A 20,971-nucleotide genomic window follows, 5' to 3' on the forward strand; every position below is an offset into this window, starting at 1 on the left:
GACACTGCCAAGGGAAAACACAGGATTTCCTCGCTGATCAGAAATGGGGTACGAAAAAAAAAAAAAAAAGAAATGGGGTACGGAGATGGGGCAGTATGGGAAGAGGAGGGGTTGAGGAGGACTTCCGGCTTCTTGCTTCAGGAGGCATATCCATCCACTTGGATGGGTACTATGTGAAGAGGGCCTGGGTGTTGGTGGGAAGATGACTTTAGTATTGCAACAGCCTGTGGACCAATTGCATGGAACTTTCCAGTAGCAGCTACCAGATACTAGGTTTGGGGCTTGGCAGAGACATCTGATTTTCAGATCAAGATTTGGGAGGCAGCAGGGCACAGGAGGCAGAGGCAGAGGGAGCCATGTGGATGAATGATGGAAACTGGAGATTGTGCAGAGAGGGAATGAATGGGTGAAAACAGAACTCTGGGGCATAGTTCTCTCCTTGCCATCCTATGAGAAACAGCACATTTCTGTTTTTGGGGAGAAAGGTAGGTTGTCAGTGACTTCTCTTTGCTGTGTCATGAAGGTACCTGGAAGGCTCACAGCTTGAGAAGTCTTTACAGGTTCTCTTTTGCACTCAGCTCTGCTCAGACCTGGTTCTTCACTGTTTCAAGCTTTAGGCCAGATCCAACCCTTTCCCTTCCAATACCTAGCCTAGCCAGCCAGTGTGTTCATTCTTTCATTATTTGGAATTTTGTTAAAGTCTAAGCTCAGGGCAGCCTGGGTGGCTTAGCGGTTTAGAGCTGCCTTCAGCCCGGGGCGTGATCCCGGAGTCACAGGATCGAGTCCCACATCAGCCTCCGTGCATGGAGTCTGCTTCTCCCTCTGCCTGTGTCTCTGCCTCCCTCTCTCTCTCTCTGTCTCTCATGAATAAATAAATAAAATCTTTTAAAAAAAAAGTCTAAGCTCAATTCTCATTTTCCCACTAAGGCCTTTTCACGTTACCACAGGAGATACGTAATATCGGAATTATCATAAAACTTGAAGGGCGTTTCATGTTTAGAGAAGAGAGTCAAAGTAAAATGCTTCTGAGCACATCTGAAGACCTTCAACTGCAACATCTGTCCAACCACATGCTGTCAAAGATATTGAAGGTCACAGTCCCTGGGATGCCATTTTGGGACCTAGGCACTGTGTACGGTTGCTTTCGAGAGAGACCTGCCTCACCAGAGGTCCGGGCCTTGTGTGCAAAGTGTTCTCCCATTTGTCTTATCCCGTCCCTGACTATGAGTGGCTAACTCCTGTGAGGCGAGTTACAGAACACGGGTGTGTCCTTCCAAACTGGCACGACACACTTCAGCTCAGCCAATGTTGTCAAAGCACCTTGAGGAGGCCTTAGCAAACATCGCCACAAAGACCAGAATGTCCTCCCCCTTGCTCGCCCCCTCCCTTTCATGGTAAGGAGATTTCATGGTTAGTCAACTGGGGGTTGAGAGTCTGGAGCTCAAGTTCACTAACGAGCTGGTGTGCTGACCGGGGCTGCTGTGTCCTGCTGCCGTGAGGGGCACGGACTCGTGCTTCCTCCCAAGGCCAAGGGTGAGGGGGCTCAGCACGTGTGACTCTGAGGCATGGTGAGGACCGATGGCACAACATGGCTTGCCAATCCCCAAAAGTGCGGGGTTAGGAAGGAGAAGCTCCTCGGCAGCTCCAACCAATCAATTCAGCTCTCCTGAGAAGCCCAGAGTGGGGAGAGCAAAGCGAGGACGACGCACAGTGTGTCATGCACAGGCCTCCCTTGTATTTCAGCGTCTCCCTTACCAAGAGGTAGAGTCTGGTTCCCCTCGCGGGTTGGGATGGGCCTGTCTTGGACTGGAAATCGGCAGAGGCAGCACCAGTGCTGGGGCCTGACCTCCAAGGTGACATCAGAAGGCAACGGTGATGCCAATGAGGCTTCTGTCCTTGGGGTCAGAAACTCAGCTGAGGGCTCTTCTCATGAGCTGGCTGTTTGGTTGTGATAAGCAAAATAAACACAAGATGTTTGCTGGTCTGACTCTCCCCTTCTGTGTGCCTTGCCTGGGTCCGCTTTTCCATGCAGGTCTAACACACGCCAGGAGGTATGTCACCCTGGAAGCATCCTCCTCTCGGGGTGCACTCATCTCTGGGCCCAGTCCCTCTTGGGCTTCCTTCCCTGCCTGGCTCCTGCTTCTTCTTTCGGCCGCCATTCACGCTTTGACGCTGGTCTGACGAGCAACATTGGGACTTAGGCAAATGCTGGCCGTGTTGGTTTGAGTTTTTCGGTGGCAACAAATGACTCTGTGCCTACAGACCGCCACCCAGGATGCCTGCTGTATTTCAAGGGCCTGTGAACCACCCGACATGTGAACCAGGTCTCCAGGCCTACAAAAAGGGACGGAACACGGGCACCCACTCCAGGGAAATCCCACAACAACTACCTACAACAGGTGTATTTCCTTTGAGGCCCCCAGATTCACACCCACATATATGGTTATAAAGTGCCTCTTCTCAGAAGCCAGTATGTCCCACCCCTGGCACTAACATGTAGCTGAACTGCTTTGTCAGCACAGGTCTCTCATGCTGAGGCCATCGAGAGAGATGGGGCAGTGTGCTTTGCTCCCCTGGTGAGGAAGTGCAGGTCCACGGATGACGAGACAGCAAGGACTCCACACGCCTGTGGTTTCTGCAAGGTGGGACCACGCTGCCAGAGTGTTAGGGATGAACTCTGTGCGGCAGACAATTGCTCCTCTTGGCTTCCGCATTAAGCTTATTCTGGCCAGAAAACCTGTGCTTAAAATAGCACCACATCCATTCACCCCCTTATAGATTGGGACACATGACTTCTACGTAAGTCTCACTCCGGTGAGATTTTTTTTTTTTTCCGGCAGGTCTTTGAGAGTTGATGGGATGGAAAACACACAGTCTTCCAGCACGCAAAGATGCTGCTGGTCAACAAAAGACCTCCTCCCATGCCAGTGACCTCTTTGCCTCCTTCCTGACGTGTCTCCACATGGTCAGGTCACCCAGATCACTTCAGGGACATTTGCCGGGGGGAGGGAGGGGTGGGAAGGAGGGGAGGTGGTGTGATCTCCAGCCTCAAAGGAGCTCTGCCCTCTTGTGCAGATGCATCACGCTGCTGCACGAGGTGTGTGTGCACACATGGCAGAGCCGTCTTAGAGTGACTTGTGACACATTCCTGGGACAACAGCCCTGGTGCAGCCTGGTCCTACGAGTGCTTGCGCGTCAAGCTTTGTGATACATGCACAGCACCCAGGATCTAGTGCCCATGCAGGTCCGGGGTGAGGCCCGGGAGTCGGCCTACGTAACACAGTCCTTGATGACTGCAGCACTGCTGGCCCACGGAGCCCACTCTGAGGAGCAAGACTACCTGCGATTGTGGGACAGTCAGCAGCAGGTGGGAGCACTCCCACGCACCCAGATGTGCAGGAGGAGGACACAGGTTAATCACCACCATGCTCCCCCCAGGGCTGATGGTGCTCATTCTCCAACAGTGGTTCTCAAACTCGGCTGGAGGCTGGAATCACGTGGAGAGCTTCAGCAACACCAATACCAGGCTCCTCCCCCCCGCCCCCCAGGGAGATTCTTACTGAATTTACCTGAGGCCCAGGCCCGGGCATCTGTAATTTCAAAAACTCCCTGGTGAGTCTGTTGCACCGCCTGAGTCACTCATCACCGCCCTCGCTGTAGATGCAAGTGGACTTAACCTTAGGGCCACAGTTTCCCTTTTCTTCGTCCCTTCTGTAAAAGTTCATTGTGTTCACCTGTCAGTTTAGGTGAATGGCCTGGAGGCTCATTCCTACTATCTGAGTCTTCCTCAGAGGGTGGAAGGAGAAAAGGGATCACCATGTCCCCCTGCCGCACATCGTATGGTGTAATGGCAGGGACGGATGGGTCGTCTGGGTCCTGAATTCCCGATTCTCTTAAGTGGCGCATTTGGTATAACCTGGCACAGAAATTGCGTGGGGAACAGGCTCGGGGGCAGGAGACACACGATGCTCTTGCCCTCCACCTCGCCGCCTACCTGTTTGAGCTTTTGCGTCCTCATGTAACGTGACTGGAGGACAGTACTGTCTCCAGAAAACGCTTTTAGCTTCCATAGCCCGTGACCCACGATGAGATAGGGTCTACTTTCCTCCATGAGCCCTCTCGTCCTCGGCTGACCCAGAGAACCACACTCAAGTAAACAGAAATCTACAGAAATCAGTCCCAGGGGTTCCTAGGTTTGGGCCTCTTGGCTTTCCTTACTGATGAGATTTAGTTTTGGTTAGTGACCTCCAGGGGTTGAACACCTGGGCAACACCAACTCAGGAGTGATTTGGGTAACTCGGTGCTTAGGATTCTCTAATTGATGCTCCAGAGGCATCTGTGAGTTTTGGTAGGTGTTGTGATGCTAGTTAATGCCTCCATGAGCTGCAGAAATCTGAGATACGACCTGGCCAAATGTAGGCTGAAGCGCCTCTATTTAAGTGCTCGTTTCCAAATATTAGTGAATCATCATCAGCTATTAGTAATGGATTAGGAATACAGGTGAAGTGAAGCTGAATTAGAAGACACTTGTCTTTCCCATCATCCTTGTATCTAGGTGGAGGTCAGCTAGCAGCCAGCAGAGACATTCACTGATTTGTTAGAGAACTCTCCTCTACTAGTCAAAACTATCTTAACACTTTTAGTTTTGGAATGACAGACTTCTCGTGGAAAGGGCATCCAGGGGGAGAAAACAAATTATTTAATCACTGTTCTATCATTTGCCTGGTATATTATTATTTTTAAGAGCTCAGGTGCATATAAGGCCTTGGCTTTATACAGTGCTCAAGGCATAGTAAGCGCTCAGTAAATGGTAGCTATGACTATTATTTTTATTTATCAGACATTTATTCCTATTTGGTTAAAATCATCTGAATTCTGAAAGTCACTGAAAAATATCAGCCAGGGACGCTTGGGTGGCTCTGTGGTTGAACCTCTGCCTTTGGCCCAGGCTGTGATACCGGGGTCCTGGGATCGAGTCCCACGTCGGGCTCCCTGCAGGGAGCCTGCTTCTCCCTCTGCCTGTGTCTCTGCCTCTCTCTGTGTGTCTCTCATGAATAAATAAATAGGATCTTTAAAAAATACATCAGCCATGTAGACAAAACATCTATAAAACCAAAATTTGCTAAAAACGTACTTCTGGAGTTCTAGAACTACTGTTCTGAATTTACCCCCAGCTTACAGTACATATGCAATGACAACAATTAACTTTCTATTTCCTGATCCACGTGACCCACTGACAGTCGATCCTCAGCACGCTGGACCTCATGTACCACTTAATACAAAGCATGTGGCACAGTTTCCCAGTATGTGTTTAAATATATGCTTTTCTGAAGAAATTAAATATAGCATACGCGTGGGTAGGCGCACAAAGCGCACGATCCGACCTGCAGTCACCCTGTTTAATTTTCAGGGCGGGGGTAAATTTCTAGGGAACCCATTCTTCACGTTGACTTGGTCCTTCTGGTCCCTGATAAAGGACAGATGCACAGATGTGGGGGCCCAGAGAGCCCAGCACACCCGGTCTAACCACACGCGGTGTCACATGGCATCTCAGCTCCCAAGACCAGGCCAGCGGCAGGGAGGACACAGGCCCGAGTCTCCACGACACATCCATGTATCTGCATGCATGTCAACAGCAATCACGGTCTGATGACCAGATGGAATTAACCATAGAACTTGCCCTGATGCCTTAGTCAGCACCCAGCCTCTGGTCCTGACTCGCCTCCTGACAACAAAGGGGGAGAACAGAGCAGGTGGCTGGATGGGCAGAGAGAGAGGAGGGCACCAAGCTCTCTGGACTCGAGGGAAAGCGTCCTGCTGACCATCTCCTGGCCCCTGCCTCTGTCGCGGTGGAGGGGGCGGCTGCTGTCCCATGGGGCTGCATACAATCCCATCTGTGGTGCTTGCTGCTTCTCTTTTTTTTTTTTTTTTTTAAGATTTTATTTATTTATTCATGAGAGACACAGAGAGAGAGACAGAGACATAGGCAGAGGGAGAAGCAGGCTCCCCCTGGGGAGTCTGATGTGGAACTCGATCCCAGGACCTTGGGATCATGACCTGAGCCAAAGGCAGATGCTCAACTGCTGAGCCACCCAGGAGCCCCTGCTGCTTATTCCTTACTGCCCTCCTCTGCGGTGGAGCGGCTGGTCCCCTGTTTTCAGAAGCGGAGGATTCCAACGCTTCAGTGGCTGTGCAGACTCATGCATCAGTAAAACAGGGGTGCAGGCCCGGCTGTTCTCTAAAGGCAGCAGGTCTCCTCAGGGCAGCAAGGCGGGATGAGGCGGGGAGGCTGAACTACTTGTGTGCCAGCCCTCGTGCACAGCCACGGCCTGCTAGCTGTCCTGCTGCCCCATGCTCTGGGGGGTGACGGGGTTTGTGCCGGACCCTCAGAGATGAGCCCAGCCCCCACTCGGCCCTTCCCCTACGGGTGGACACAGAGCCAAGAGATGGAGGGGAGGCCAGCTGGACGGAGCAGGGCATTAGAATGCAGATTGGGGACTGGGACCCAAAGCCTGTGGATGCAGATAAAGGAAAGGACCCTAATAACATGAATGTTAATGAGATGGTGTTGGTAAAGCTACATTCTTCTGAAGAAAGGTGCTGCATTTATAATCATTTTTGCAAAGCAGCTCCTCTTATGGGAGTGACTGCCTTTGATCTGTAGCTCCCTCCTGGAGAGCCCGGTGTGAGGAACCTCATACCCAAGTCACAGCGAACGCCTCGCCGCACCCACCCGTGAGGTCGGTGGTCCCAGCCTGTGCAAGAGAGCATGGCTTCGCATCGCTGGCAGAGCTGCGCAGCTCAGTGCCCGTGCCCAGGTGGCATCAGGACCGGCTCCTGGGGGAGGGAACCAGCTGCCTTCCGGGGAGGCATACTCAGCGAAGCACCAGGACCCGGATGCTCTGCCCCTCTGGTGAGCTCCCTGGGTGACACGTCCAGCGTAGTAGTAAAGGAGCTGAGGATTTAGATTCATTTCAGGACAGCTCCAAAGGGGGCGAACGTGGGCATTCTGAGCTTATCAGTGAAGCAAGGGCACTACCAAGGGAGCATACTTTCTGCTGGAAGTCTCCAGAAATGGAGGGACCTGGAGATCTTGAGTGTGCAAGCCTCCACTCCCTGACTGGGGGCGCAAGGCCCCTTGGCCTCTAAGGTCAGAGACTCACAGTTACCAGCTGTCTCACCCTGAAAAGTCACTCTTGAGTTTTGGCTCCTCACCAGCCAACGGGACCATATGATCCATGCCTTGTGGAGGTGCTGTGACAATTCAAAGGAATACACTCACAGAGCCTCCACACGGTGTCTGATATGTGGGCAACCAATAAAGAGTCACTTTTGCAGGGATTTTTGTTGTTGTGCTGTGCTGGCCTCCTGAGTCACGCTCCCTACCCCCTAAGATGTGGAGAACATCACGCCGAACCCACTCCCACGTCGAACCCACTACCAGGAGACCATGCGACGGGCGAGTTTCAGCAACTGTGGCTTCTAATTCTAGTGCTGTCACTGCTTCGCTAGGGGAGGTCAGAGAAGTTAATTTAATCTCCCAGTGCCTCAGTGTCCTCAGTATAACAAGGTGAACGCTATCAATACATCACCTGAAATATTTTTAGAAGGGATAACAAACAACACCATAAAGCCATCTACAAACACAGATGACTCACTTGCTCATGTTAACTGGGGACAGGAATCAAACAGATAAGAGAAATCCACCAATAATCCTGAGGCCTCATTAGGTTAAGCACCCCTACTTGCCAAACCAACGCTATAAGCAAGGAATTCGACTGACTTGTTAGCTTTCATCACCTCCCCTTCCTCTATTCCTTGGTGGAAAAATTATGAGTGGTAAGCTCCCTGTTGGTTCAAAACCAGAGGGGAGTGGGCAGCAGATGTCCAGAGAACCTCAAAGTGGAAAGCCAAGCCCCGCAGGGTCCAGACGAGTCCATATAAAGTACAATTGCCCTTGATCAATGCGAGGGTTACGGGCGCCAACCTTCAATGTAGTCAAAAATCTGTGTATAACTTTCGACTCTCCAAAACCTGAACTCCTAATGAGCCTACTGTTGACCAGAAGCCTCAAGAATCACATAAACAGCCAATTCATCCATATTTTGTATGTTGTATGTATTACGTATTGTGTTCTTATGGTCAAGCAAGCTGGAGGGAAAAAAAAGTGCCATTGAGAAAATCGTAAGAGAAAACACATTTTACGGAACTGTATTTATATAAAGAAAAATCCACCTGCACGTGGACCCACACAGCTCACACCGGTGTTGTTCAAGGGTCAACTGTCCTCTAAAGTTACTAACCCACCACGGAAGCAAGTCAAGTCACGTCTACCTGCCTGGCTACCTCTTGAGGTGAACAGGAAGACAGTCAGGTGTCCACACAGACGTTCTTCCTTAAATAGGACATCGCTGTAGACAACGCCCGGGAGGAAGGACAGTCCTGCGACATTACAAAGGACTCTTAAGAGCCACTGAGCCCGAGCATTTCGTTTTGCAGATGAAGGAACGAAGCGCTTTCCAGAGCTCTTCAGAGCTGCTGGGGGCGGGGCTGGCAGGACAAGGATGCGCTCTGAGTACTGGTGGGAAGTGATGACAGTCAGGAACAATAACGGGTACAAAAGAGAACATTTGTCACCTTGTCCCTTTTCTGCGATCTCCTGCAGGCAACTGTTTATTGTTGATGCTTTCATCTTGGTGACTTGTGGGCAGTGGGAGCAGTAATGATATGGTCCTGAGATACTGCTTTATTATCAAAACAACTTTAATAGCTTATGTCCCAACACTAATGGGACTTCCAGAGCACCTGTGCATGCGGACGGTCTCCAGCTCAAATGAGCGAAGGGGACACGGAGCTTCTTTCCTCCCAACCTTCCAGAGTGCTTGCCCGGCACTCAGCACACTAGATCTGGCCCAGTTGGAGTCCAAGACTCCCTTTGATCCTGGCCTCCTGCCATGCTCCCCGATTGGGTGGGTGGGAAAGAACCCTGGGGCTCCTGGGAGACCTCTCTCCACACCCACCCCTGTCACATACTTTTTCATGGCCTGGATCTGGAGGCTGAGGACTGGCCAGCCCACGTGTACTGGACACAGTCTCCCGAGCTGCGCACACCTCACACCTGACACATTCACGGTCTGCCCGGCATGCCGGTGACATATTCAAGGTGATGAATCCTGCTGGCGACTGCGTACTCTGGAGGCAGAACTTGAACTCTTTTCCAACTGTTTTTTTTTTTTTTTAAACAATTCCCTTGGGGCTGTAAGTTTGAGCCCCATGCTGGGTGTAGAGCTCACCTAAAACTAAAATCTTAAAAAAAAAAAAAAAAAAAGATTAAAAAAAGAATTTCTACTTTTGTTTGGCTGTCCTAACTCCTTCCTCTGCAATTCCATCCAGACCTTTAATCAAATTGGTGGATCCTCCCCACAATTTTCTTTTGAAATCTTATCAACCTCTAATGGAACTGGGATCTAGTGGGTGAACGTAGTATCCCCAGGGTAGTCTTGCAGTTGCAAAGGGAAGTGAGTACCTCTGAAATCTAACTATTACTTCTTTTTTGCCACTGTGCCATCCTACTGTGCCCTCAGGTGTTACCAAAGAGATGGCAGTCTTGCTCAATGACTTTGGGCAATTTTGCACCCCGGGCCGGGCCCCTGAGCTAGGTCCTTTGCACAGATGCTCTTGTAAGTCCTCACAGCAACAGTCCTGGTAATTAAGTATGTAGTTGAGGGGCTCTGGGTGACTCAGTGGTTGAGCATCTGCCTTTGACTCAGGTCATGATCCCAGAGTCCTGGGATCGAGTCCCGCATCGGGCTCCCCACAGGGAGCCTGCTTCTCCCTCTGCCTGTGTCTCTGCCTCTCTCGGTGGGCCTCTCATGAATGAATAAATAAAATCTTAAGAAACAAAATTAGCTATGTAGTTGAGATTATGCTGTTTGCAAAACCAAATAAACAAGGCCTTCCACCGAAGTTCTATTATCAAGGGTGGTGTCGCTGCTCCCTGTTTTAGCCCTGGGCTGGCTGGGCTGCTCGCTTAGTCATTTTCAACTTTTCACCACCAGTGACCCCTCATTCATTAATTTTCTCCCACAGAAAATGTGGGTCCTTGTATGGAACAGGTCCTATTTTAAGAGTGCCTAGTTTTTCATTTTAGTTCATCAAAGCCATACATCGCTAACTGCCAGTCAAAGCAATTGAACTGAATGCCTGCCAGCCTAAGGCAGAAGAAGCCTCTGCTCAAGTGGGCACGTGGTAAAACTTTATGGTGGGGGAAATAGACTATTTCCAATGGCTTTTTGGTGAGGTATTAAAATGTGTGCTTTCCCAGATCCATTGGGATTGGCCTGCAGACTGGGAACCACTGGGCCCGGGGATTTTTGTCCTCCTCTTTTGGTCCCAGGCCTAAACCAGCGGGCTGGCCAGCACCCCTGCTGCACCTGAATCCCACTTGGGGTGCTGCTTCCTGCAGCTTGAGCCCATCTCCTCCCCGCTGGCTTGGCTCCGGGTGGGCAGGTGGACCCCTGAGGTGCTGCTCCCTAGGCACACCCTGACCCTGACGCTCATTCCCCATCCCAGGCCCTTCCAAGGTCATCCTAGAAACAAAAAAGCAAACCCTACATTGTGTTTAGTTTTCATGTCTGCAGAACCCAGCGTTATGCTGAAACAACACAGGCAGCAGGAGAATAGAGGCTTTGGGCAAGTCCTCTAGGCCGCCTGGTTCAGCCCAATTCAGCAGATGCAAATCTGAAGAACGGACGGACACCCAACCCATGTCTCGCTGTACACACTCCACGGCACACACATTCTGTATGTTGGGTTGTTACCCGAGGAGAGTTCACACCTACAGAATCTGTCAAGTAGACACTATGTCTTCTGAGCACATTTCTTCAGGGGCTCAGGAAGCTTTACATACATTATCTCATTCAGCGCCTACTCTTCTGTGAAGGAGGTAGAAGGCAGGGATTATCGCCACTAAATGGCAGCTCTGGAGTACCCTTGCGCGGGCACTGTGCGTCAGCCGTGATCCTGACTCAAAGCAAAAACCAACAAACAGACAAACCAACATAAGAATTATACAGTTCACGAAGCCTACTGTAAGGAAGGTGACTAGGAAGTGATTAACAGTATGTTGGCAGGCCAACTACAAAATGGGATTTTTAAGCTCTCTCTTCCTGGTTTTATTTATTTGGCCAAATTAATACACTGCACATGGATGGCGTGTGAGTACCTATGCATCCATCAGCGTGTGTAGGATATAAATTACACCTCGCGCACACACACTCATAACAGCAAGTCTACGTTCATCTTCTATTTTGGAGCATTTGGAGTACTTGTGGGCACAACTGCCATTTTTTGGGAACAGAACTTGACGCCTCTGGAAATATCTTATGAAACTAACTCATTTGGGCATTAGATGTCCAAGAGCTATTTATGAAGCGCCAAGCATGTACAGGCGTGGTGGGCTCGCTTTGTTTTTGGGTGATTTGGTTATAAATAGCGTGGCTGCTACTGTGTTTCCCAGCACCCAGAACAGTTCTTGGCAAACGATAAACATTCGATAAGTACTTGTTGAACAAGTGCATGAACACCCTGTGTGTTCTACATGATACACGATTCTTAGGGCTGAAACTTGCTTGGGTAGCTGTTTTGGCTGTTTCTTCCTGTTTTAAATAAATGGCATCTGAGAAGAAACTTTAGCCTGGCCTTGTTAGGCTTGGATTTAAATGAGATGATTTGGGGGGGGGGGGCACGGAGTGGGGAGTTTCCATATGATGAGATGGAGTTTGAGGGATTTTATGACAGAAATGATGACGATGATGATGGTAATGATAAAATAATCATCATGGCTCTGAGAACAAAGGCATTAAATACATATTAATAATTAGAAGAGGTGGTTCAAAGAAAATGAGTACCTCAAAATGCATTACAATGGGCAAATTGAATTTGGTCCCAGTGAGAGCCAAGCTGTTCTGCTGAAGGAATATTAAACTCCAGCATTCCGCTCTTAAAGGACACAGGGGGACAATTCTATGGAGAGTTGTGTGGAGGGCCGCCTGGGAGGAAGCGAGCGCCTACCCGCGTAGGTAAATGATCTCTTCCAGGGCAAGCCAAGAAGGGGCTCATTCACTTCATGTGGGTGAACACACTTGTCCCAGGAGGCAGTTTTATTTACAGCCTCTTCCTACCGGATCAGACTCATTTGTTTTTATATCTTCAATCTACGTGCAGTCCTTGCTCACACTGCATGCGTTATTATAAAACACCTTTCCGTAAGCCACCACTAAAATGGAGTGCTCTAAACAAATGTTCTCTTAGGGCAGTAACTCCTTAATATAAACTGCATTTAATAAAACTGGTAGTGATTCTAAAAAAGAAAGGAAGGGGTAAGGCATAGGCAGAGGAAATGTCTGGAAGAAATTCGCAATTAATATTTTACAAGACATTTAGATTCTGATTCCTCCTTGCTGTTAAAATTTAAGAGCTTTTTCAAAACTATATTCTTCCCTGTTATTACATCCTTAATTAAATTAATTTATACAGTGAATGCTCTAATGATACTGCTGTAGATTTTCAATCAGAAAGCCTTACTGCCAGAGACAATATGTGTTAAGACCTTGAAAAAAGAATGATATAAGGGCACAGCACGGTCGCTGGTACAGGGATATGTGGCCCTGGACATCTTATTATTGAAAAGATGGTGCTGGCTTTCCTGTGCCTCAATTAAGGTCTTTATTATTTTTTTTTAAATTAAGCTAAATAGAGTCGGTGAAAACAAAACGAATCTCACAAGTTGCCTTTATAAAGATTTCCCTCTGGGAAATACAATGGCGGGCGATGACATTTCTATTGACTCATTCTACCAGTTAGGTTGAGTCTTCCTGAACAAAAGAAGGAGCCACCTCTTAGCCTGATCTGCTGTATTGTCAAGGCAAAGGCAACCAAATTCTGTCCAGGAACACGAATGGCTCAGCTATGGAAAAAGCCAGGCTAATAATTTTGTGGCCAACCCAATGGCTCATCAAATAGCCTGGCCTGTGCAGACATACCAAGAGTGTTCTCTTCGGGTGACGGGAGTCCTATTCACTACGCATCTCAAGGTCAGGCATGCGTGCACGCAAGAACTGCTGTAGTGTAGTGCCTGGCACACAGTGTGCACTCAGGAATCATTTGTGTTTTGTCAACCTAACAAGATGCCAGGAATAAGTGAGGCATAGTGCTGCCCCAGATGTGATCTGCTACTTAAGTGTCAAGCCTCCATTTCCAGAGGAGAGCGTGGTCAAATCAGGGAAATGACCTCTAGATGCTCATTCTTTGCTCTGCCCTGTGTTGAGCTGTTGAATTGGCTCCTTTGGTTTCCAATATTGTATTTCTAGGATTTATGGTGAGCATTTCAGACGATGAAAGACCTAGTGTCTTCTCCAGTCACATGGCGTGAAAAATGCATCCTTAATGGCTTTGCACTGCCCTGATCCCTCACCCTATTTCCCGTCCACTATGGAAAGGGTCTCTATGACCCACGCATGGCATGAAGGAAAGGTGCCTTTAAAGAAAATTTCACTCAGTGGAATAAGACAGTGCCACCAGCACTTTTCCCCTCTGTCATACTGAGTTCTTTGTTTCTCTCAAAATGGAAAGATGGTCCCTAAACATCAATCAAGTTTGGTTGCATGATAAAAGTTCCCTATGATACAAAACATCAGCTGCAAAAGAAAATTAAACAGGGGGGAAAAAAACCCCAGCACTATTTGATCTTGTTTTAAATGGAAAGTTTTGGACACTTTAGAAAAAAAAAAAAAAGCAGCAAGTGCCTTTTTAATGGATTTTATCCGCAGGAAAAATGATTACAACCCAGAAAAGCTTTAAAGTGTCAGCTGCTGATGCGTTTTTCTTTATCCCTTTTATTTTTATTCAGAAAGAAATTGAAGGCATATGGCAAAGTGCATCATTAATTTCTTATTAATTTCATAATATGAAGGCAACCAGTTAAAATAGTAGTGCTACAACTTTAAATTACCGAACTCACTTGGTAGTTAATGAGAGATTTAGCACAGCAGGGCTTCTGTTAAATTAAGTTGTGCCTTCACATCACAGTGGGAAAACAGGTGTATATTGGTTTAGAATTATGGAAATGTTGACTAATTCCAAGGCTTGTAATCAAACAGCACGGCACCCTGTAATATTTTTCCCCCCAAAATATGCATTAATCTTTTATGTCTGGTCCCATTTCTTCCTGTCCACCAAAAGCTCACAGCTAAAAGGAGACCGCCTTTCATGTGTTTCCTATAGCTGTTCAGGGGGACGTTTATCAGATAGGACTATCCATAAATGCAAGATGTGGAACCCTGTCACCATTTACCTAATTTGAAGTGGAAAATGCAGCAACAGTGTGTGCACTGTGTAGGCTGGGAGCCTACAAATCAGACCCGACTTCTCAAAATTTCCCTTTAAGCCACCACAGGTAAAGTTGAACTGGATAAAAAGAAAAGCAAAAATAATCGCCAGGCCATCTTTTTCCAACCCCTGAATTCTTGCACTTACTAACGGGTCTCCAAGATCACTATTCCTGACTTCTGCATGCAGAATTTTTAAGAAGAGAAAAACAGAACATACGCAACATTATAAAAACAACAACAACAAAACACCAAACTTAAGATGCTATTTGTTTGCTAGGAAAGGGTCAGAGTAATATGTCCCAAACAGACGCAGACTTGTCAGCCCCTTGTAGTGTTTTCAATATGGCCCACTCATCATATTGACTCTGGGTTTCTTGAGAGTGTCTTCACCTACAAGGATGACATACTGGGGAGTTGTGTGCAGCTTTTAGTGGAATGGATGAATTCAAATTACCCAAGCTTTGCATTAATTTAAAACAGAATGTGATTTGGCATTAATAAACCCTACATGCTACATAAATTCATCATCTCAGGAATTTTTAAAAAAAATATACCTGGAAGGGATTTTGTGTGCTGATTACTATAAAGTGTTTCTTTTTAAAAGAAGTAATACCAAGTGGTCTTTGGGTTTGATTAGGAGACTGAGAAGTAAGAAAATTTTTTCCTATTGTTGGTTGAGCTTTGATTGTTTCACTTGGTAATGTGACCTAACACCGCAACCTTCTAGAATTTACATTGAAAAAATAATCCATTTATAAGGAAAACAAATACTTACATAATACTTAAAAAAAAAAGTCATTGAGCAAAAGCACTTAGACGTACTAAAAGCTGCCTTACTAAAACCACCTTAAAATTTAGGGAGAAGTAGTGAAATGGGAAGGGAGATTTCTGCTATCACACACTTGCTTTCCTGAATCCTCTGCTCTTTGATTTGCTCTAAGGAAAAGGGAGAGGCTGCAGTGGTGTGATAGAAAGACCACAGTTCATAATTTATTACTTTTGGAGGGCGAAGGAACTAATGTTTTGAAATTTTTTTCTTGAGAATCTTGCCACTACAAGAAATTATGAAATTTTCAATGGATTTAAGATGAATTACATATCAATGGATCTAAGGTGAATTAAAAATTAAACAAATGCTTTTTTGGGGGGTGATGGGGTATAAAATGCTTATATGTGCATATGTTAACATGAACAAACACACACACACAACACGGGTGACCGTGTATGTCTATAGCACGAAGAGAGCAAAACGACAGCTAGAATTACACCCTGAAAGCATTAGGGACACTGCATTATCTTCCTTATATTTTGATCGACCAGGCTTCAGTGAAATTATTATTGCACAGCTTACTACAAATTCTTCACGATAACCAATGCACATCATTAGATTATTAAATGAACTCATGGAAATTTGGGTCAGTGGGGAAAATATGCAAATGGCACAGGACACTTTATACCAGCATGCAGTATATAAAATTGCCACAACTCCCCAGAAATAACGTATTCTGATGCAGCAGTTACATACAATATCAGTTCACTTCTAGCGAATTGTACTAATCATCAAATATTACCAGGAAGGAAATGGAAAAAAAAAATTGCGAGTTTTGTATTTTCTGTTCTCTATCAACATGAAGCCACAAATTAGGCATTAAAACATTGACTTTGTTAACCGCCATTGACTGTTGAGAAACCATTAGGAGGCTTAATATTATGGCTGTACAGGGTACATTTTGTCCTTTCAAAAGAAAATCTAAGACTAAATTTCAAAAGGGGCTCCTGGTGAGTAAAAGCTTTTACTTTTCCATCCGCTTTTCTTGTGTGTGTTGGGTTTTTTTCCCCCCTTTTAAAGTCTTAGCCCACCCAATACTCTTTGGCAGCTGCTGCTGCCCAGTGGGGTCACTCTGATTTTCTAACCAGGGGACATACTATTTGAGAACTCTGCCCATCAGCATTAATGCCAGTGCTTCTTTAGGGGCTGGCCAGCTGGTCTGGCTGCCCCAGGGGAACAGAGGGGTCAGCACATACTCCTCAAAAGACCAAAGTCATTTTTGCCACTAAGAGCCCATAACTAGAACCTTCAGTTGAAAGGACCATTTTCAAGCAATAAAGTGATTTTGGTACAAAAGTAAACCGACTCACCCCAGGTAAAGTTTTAATATTGTGCAGGGCGTTCTGGGCCTCAAGTGCAGCTTTTCTTGTATAAAATGTTACGAAACAACAACCTACAGAGAGAAATGAAAAGGTTTTAGAAATTTCTGTGAATGCTTTGCTTAGATATAATGGAGACTACGGCGAACAAACAATCTACTTAAAAGGATGCACAATTTAAAAATAATAATGTGCATGAGAACAGTAATAACATTGCAAGCTTTTACCAGTGCCTTTCAACCAGACCGTATTTATTAGCTTTGCCCACGTTGGAGATCAATTTATAATTCTATGCACCAACTACCTGGAACACAGCTCTTCAGGAATTGGGGGGGGGGGGCGACGAGGTGGGTGACATGTTAATGGCACTTGTGTAGCGACTACGTTCAGAGAAGTGTCTAATCACAGTGAGAATGGCAAAAAACTTTCAGTAACTATAATTTCCTTAAAGGATATTCTAGAACATCACATCTTAAAAATACTCTCTAAACTCAATGGTTTAGACCACTGGATTATAAGGTTCTGAAAAGGTGGGACACTGCTTTCTTCTTCTTTTTTTTTTACCTGTACCATAGTATATAACCCAAAGTTCTGTCTATGAGATGCTCAGTATTTCTTGGCCAAATGAAGGATAATTTTAACCAGTTTGGAAATTTAGTTACGGTACAGGTGGGCACATGCCCAAGCAGATGTTCGCACACACGGTCCCATGTCTTATTTGATAACGGCTACAGCACATCAACTGGCAACTCTTTGATTCCTTATTTCTAAGAGCTGATGGGAGTCCAGGTTGAATGCTCCCACCCCAGGAGAGGCCAGCAAAACCCCTCTTCCCAACCAACTTCCTCCACAAAAGAAAATGGTGTCCATTACTTCTGCATTCTGAAGGATGGCTGACCCCTTCTTCAGTTTGTAGCTAAAGATACTGGTTGACATAGCTGTTTAAATCCGATGGTGATACCAGCTAATGATCTCTTCATTAACATACAGCTTCTCAGCACAGCCAAGCTTGGGAAAAAGGGGTGGACAAAATCTTTAGAAATTTAAAGAAGAAAGAGGACGCCTCTGAGTTGAGTTTGTAAGTTGTGCTGAGGGAAAAAGAGGAGAGATACACTATGAAGATCATAAATATTTTACCCTGATTGTACTAGGGGATCCTAAAGCACGGAGCCAGAGAGTTGGAGGGGGGACTTTGAGAAGTACTCATATACCAGACAGAGAACACATACCAAGTAGCATGAAAAAAATGTACAGCACTCAGGCATCAGCCTTGGTTCCATTTAGGGGAATTAAGCAAAAAAAACCCAGAGGAGGGGAAAAAAATGGCAGAGTTGACAAGAGGGAGTTGGCATCACTAGCCATCAATGGTTGGCTAAGGCATTCTATTTTTCAAAATAAAAACTCATTGAAAAGAGTAGAGATGGGTGCCCCGGTGGCTCAGTCAGTTGAACGTCTGACTCTTGATTTTGATTCAGGTCATGATATCAGGATTCTGGGATTGAACCCTGCACTGGGCTCTGCACTCAGCTCCAGAGTCTGCTGGAAGATTCTCTCCCTCTCTCCCTGCCCCTCCCCCCATGCAAGTGCTCACATGTGCTCTCTCTCTAAACAAATAAAATCTTTAAAGAGTAGGGGAAATTAAAGTACAATTCCATTCATACAGCATTCCTAAATACACCTATGATGCTTCCTCACTTAGAAATTTAGAAACTTGTCATATGTTCGATTTTGTTTTAGACTACCGAGATTAAATATACAAAATACACAAAACCTTTACCTTCTGGACAAAGTAGAGCACAATCATTGCTTCTTGGCATTCAAGCTACAGGCACTGAAGAATTAGAAACTCTTAAAATATAGGAGTTCATTGACACAATGGAAGAAACTGAGAATAATTAAGTTTCTTGGAAGAATTACAGATGGACAGACTGACCATTTTAATTTATTTTATTTATTTTTGAGAGAGAGAAAGACTGAGAATGAAGAGGGGAGGGACAGATATGTGTGTGTGTGTGTGTGTGTGTGTGTGTGTGGGAGAGAGAATGAATGAATCTTAGGCAGGCTCCACACCCAGTGCAGAGCCCAATATGGGGCTCAATCTCAGGACCCTGAGATCATGACCTAAGCTGAAATCTAGATTCAGACGCCTGACTGAGCCACTCAGATACCCTAGATTGACAATGTTCAGATGAGTTTTTCACTTCAGCTATTTTGAACTCTGTGACCACAGTCCATTTGGCCTAATGGTAGATTTTTTTTTTTTTACTGAACTGTTCAATTTAATGAGTGACTTCAGCTGCAGTGACATGATGTGATCCTAAGACTAGCTAGGGGAATTGCTTCAGATCTAGGAATAAGTTTAAATAGGGAAGTCAAGTCCCAGCTTCCAGCAACTCATTGGAATCACTCTACGAAGAAGAAAAAAAACACCAACTGTGTTTCACTGGGCTTCCTACAGTAAGAAGAGCAGAGAGAGATGTAACCTCTGCCTCCTGAAAGCTCCTAATGGAATCTCAGTAACTTCTCTCCCTCTCCTGGGCTTATGGTGTTGGCTGCTGGAGAAGGTAGCAGGGTGGGAGCTCCCAACTGCAACCACGATGACCAGAACTTCTAAACAGAGGCAGTCTGGTACTCTCCAACAGAGAGATTTGGGGAGTGGGATACTTAGAGAAAAGAAGACTTAGGGGTGGAGCGGAAGTTACAAGGCATGTGCTTGCCTGGAAAGAAGGCAATGCTGAAGATGACGAACAAAGGCCAGCATGGCCAGCCTCAGAGCTGAAAACAAAGCCCAGACTGGCCCATGGGAATGGTGGGAGGGCAGGTAGGGGTGCCAAAAAATGAGAAGTCAAGACAATGATAAGATAAAAGCACCAAGGAGCAAAGATGATGGTACTGAGTGAATCCTGTGTGTGAGGCCAACGGGAAGAGCTCAGGCCAATATGCAATGGTCTCCAGAAGACAGCAAGCACTCTTGCCTTCAACATCTAGACAAAATCCCTACCACTTCTCACTGCCTGAAATCCACCAGGAAGGTACAATTCATTTCCTATTTAAGTATTAAGATGCTCCCTCTGAGGATGGAAACATCTAATTGTTCTTAGCTATTTACATCTTACTGTAAATTTGGCTGGAGCGCTTTCCTCTTGAACAAAGTTCTTAGTGAATAGAAGGTGGCGTGTGTGTGTGTGTGTGAGTCTGTCTGTCTTTAGAGACAGGGCAAGTGAGCTGTGTGGGGTGGGGAGGCAGAGAGGAAAGGAAAGAGGAAAGGAGTCTCATGTCCAAAATGGCAGATGGGAAGATACCCCAAATCCCAACCTCCTTCCAGTTTTACCTGGTGTACACTGTGCCTTTACAATTGATATAGTGAAATCAGAGTTATCTCGACAGACCCTCTTCAAATGGTGCAGAGCTCTCGTGTCCTTTACTTCATACCCATTTAAGACAAAGGCTTTTCAAGATTATGTCCCGATAAGCTCTAGGTGTAGCTGTAATACACAGGAGAATATCCCGGTGGTCCGCTTCCCAACTCTGAACCCAAGAGCTCAGCCCCTCACTGCTGTGCTTGGCAAACAGACTTTGGAAAAGGTGGGCATGGGCTCCTCACTGTGGCCTAAGGCTTGGATTTTTGCCTCTACTTGTAGCCTCGGTTGGATACCCTCATGCACTGAACAACCTACACAAACGTGGGGTTTCTGGGGAAGACAACAAGATTGGGAATATCCCCCCAGGACTCTACTTTTGGTTTCATACTTTTGGTTCCTGAGTGACTTAGACAGAAATATCTTACTTCCTCTGTACCTCAGTTACTTTAGTTTCATTACCTCTCAATCAGTGAATAAAAACCAGGGCTGCCCGAGATCCTTCTCAAACAACATGGGTAGAGACAGCCGAAGTGTTGCATTTAGAACAAACTGTTAAAGCATTAAAATTATTCTTTACTTTTCTTGGGCTAAAAATAGCTTGCACTTCATTTCAGCATGCATACTAACTCACTTAACAAAGACAGTGTTTGATTAAGGTTATCTTAAAATTTGCAGTGTAAATACAGAACTACAAATGTAAGTAGCCCCCTTACATACAGAAATTTGTGGTTTTCCCCTAAAGAGGCACTGGTCTACATACAACCAGTAATCGATGGACTCTTGTTTCTGAGAGCACCCTCCCACCTAACAACCATGGTCTTTTTTATCCATCCATCACCTGATATGCTCACTTAAAATCTTAGCTTCAGTGACCTACAGAGATGATATTTCAACAAAAGGAAGGGAGAAATATTATTTGCCCTGATGTGGTCTTTATCATGGCAAAAGGTCAGGGAGCTACTACAGATCCCAGAAAACCCATGAAGGCTTGGCTAAGTTGGGATTCTCTTTCTTGTGTACCCTAACTGGATGCACAGCTGTTAAGGGAACCACCTGTTTCTTAGATTTCCC

The 20,971-nt window shown here is 46.2% G+C and overlaps 1 protein-coding gene across 16 annotated transcripts in view; it reads right to left on the bottom strand.

Annotated features, from left to right (window-relative positions):
- CELF2 (CUGBP Elav-like family member 2) overlaps positions 1–20,971 on the bottom strand; it is an 814,981-nt gene that overhangs the window by 96,657 nt on the left and 697,353 nt on the right. For all 16 annotated transcript variants that reach the window (XM_077897256.1, XM_077897248.1, XM_077897253.1 and 13 more), the window contains one exon: positions 16,530–16,612. In XM_077897256.1, the coding sequence (XP_077753382.1) occupies positions 16,530–16,612 (83 nt within the window). The remainder of the gene's footprint in view (positions 1–16,529; positions 16,613–20,971) is intronic.

Source organism: Canis aureus, chromosome 5 (genome assembly GCF_053574225.1).
Source record: "Canis aureus isolate CA01 chromosome 5, VMU_Caureus_v.1.0, whole genome shotgun sequence".
Taxonomy (NCBI): domain Eukaryota; kingdom Metazoa; phylum Chordata; class Mammalia; order Carnivora; family Canidae; genus Canis; species Canis aureus.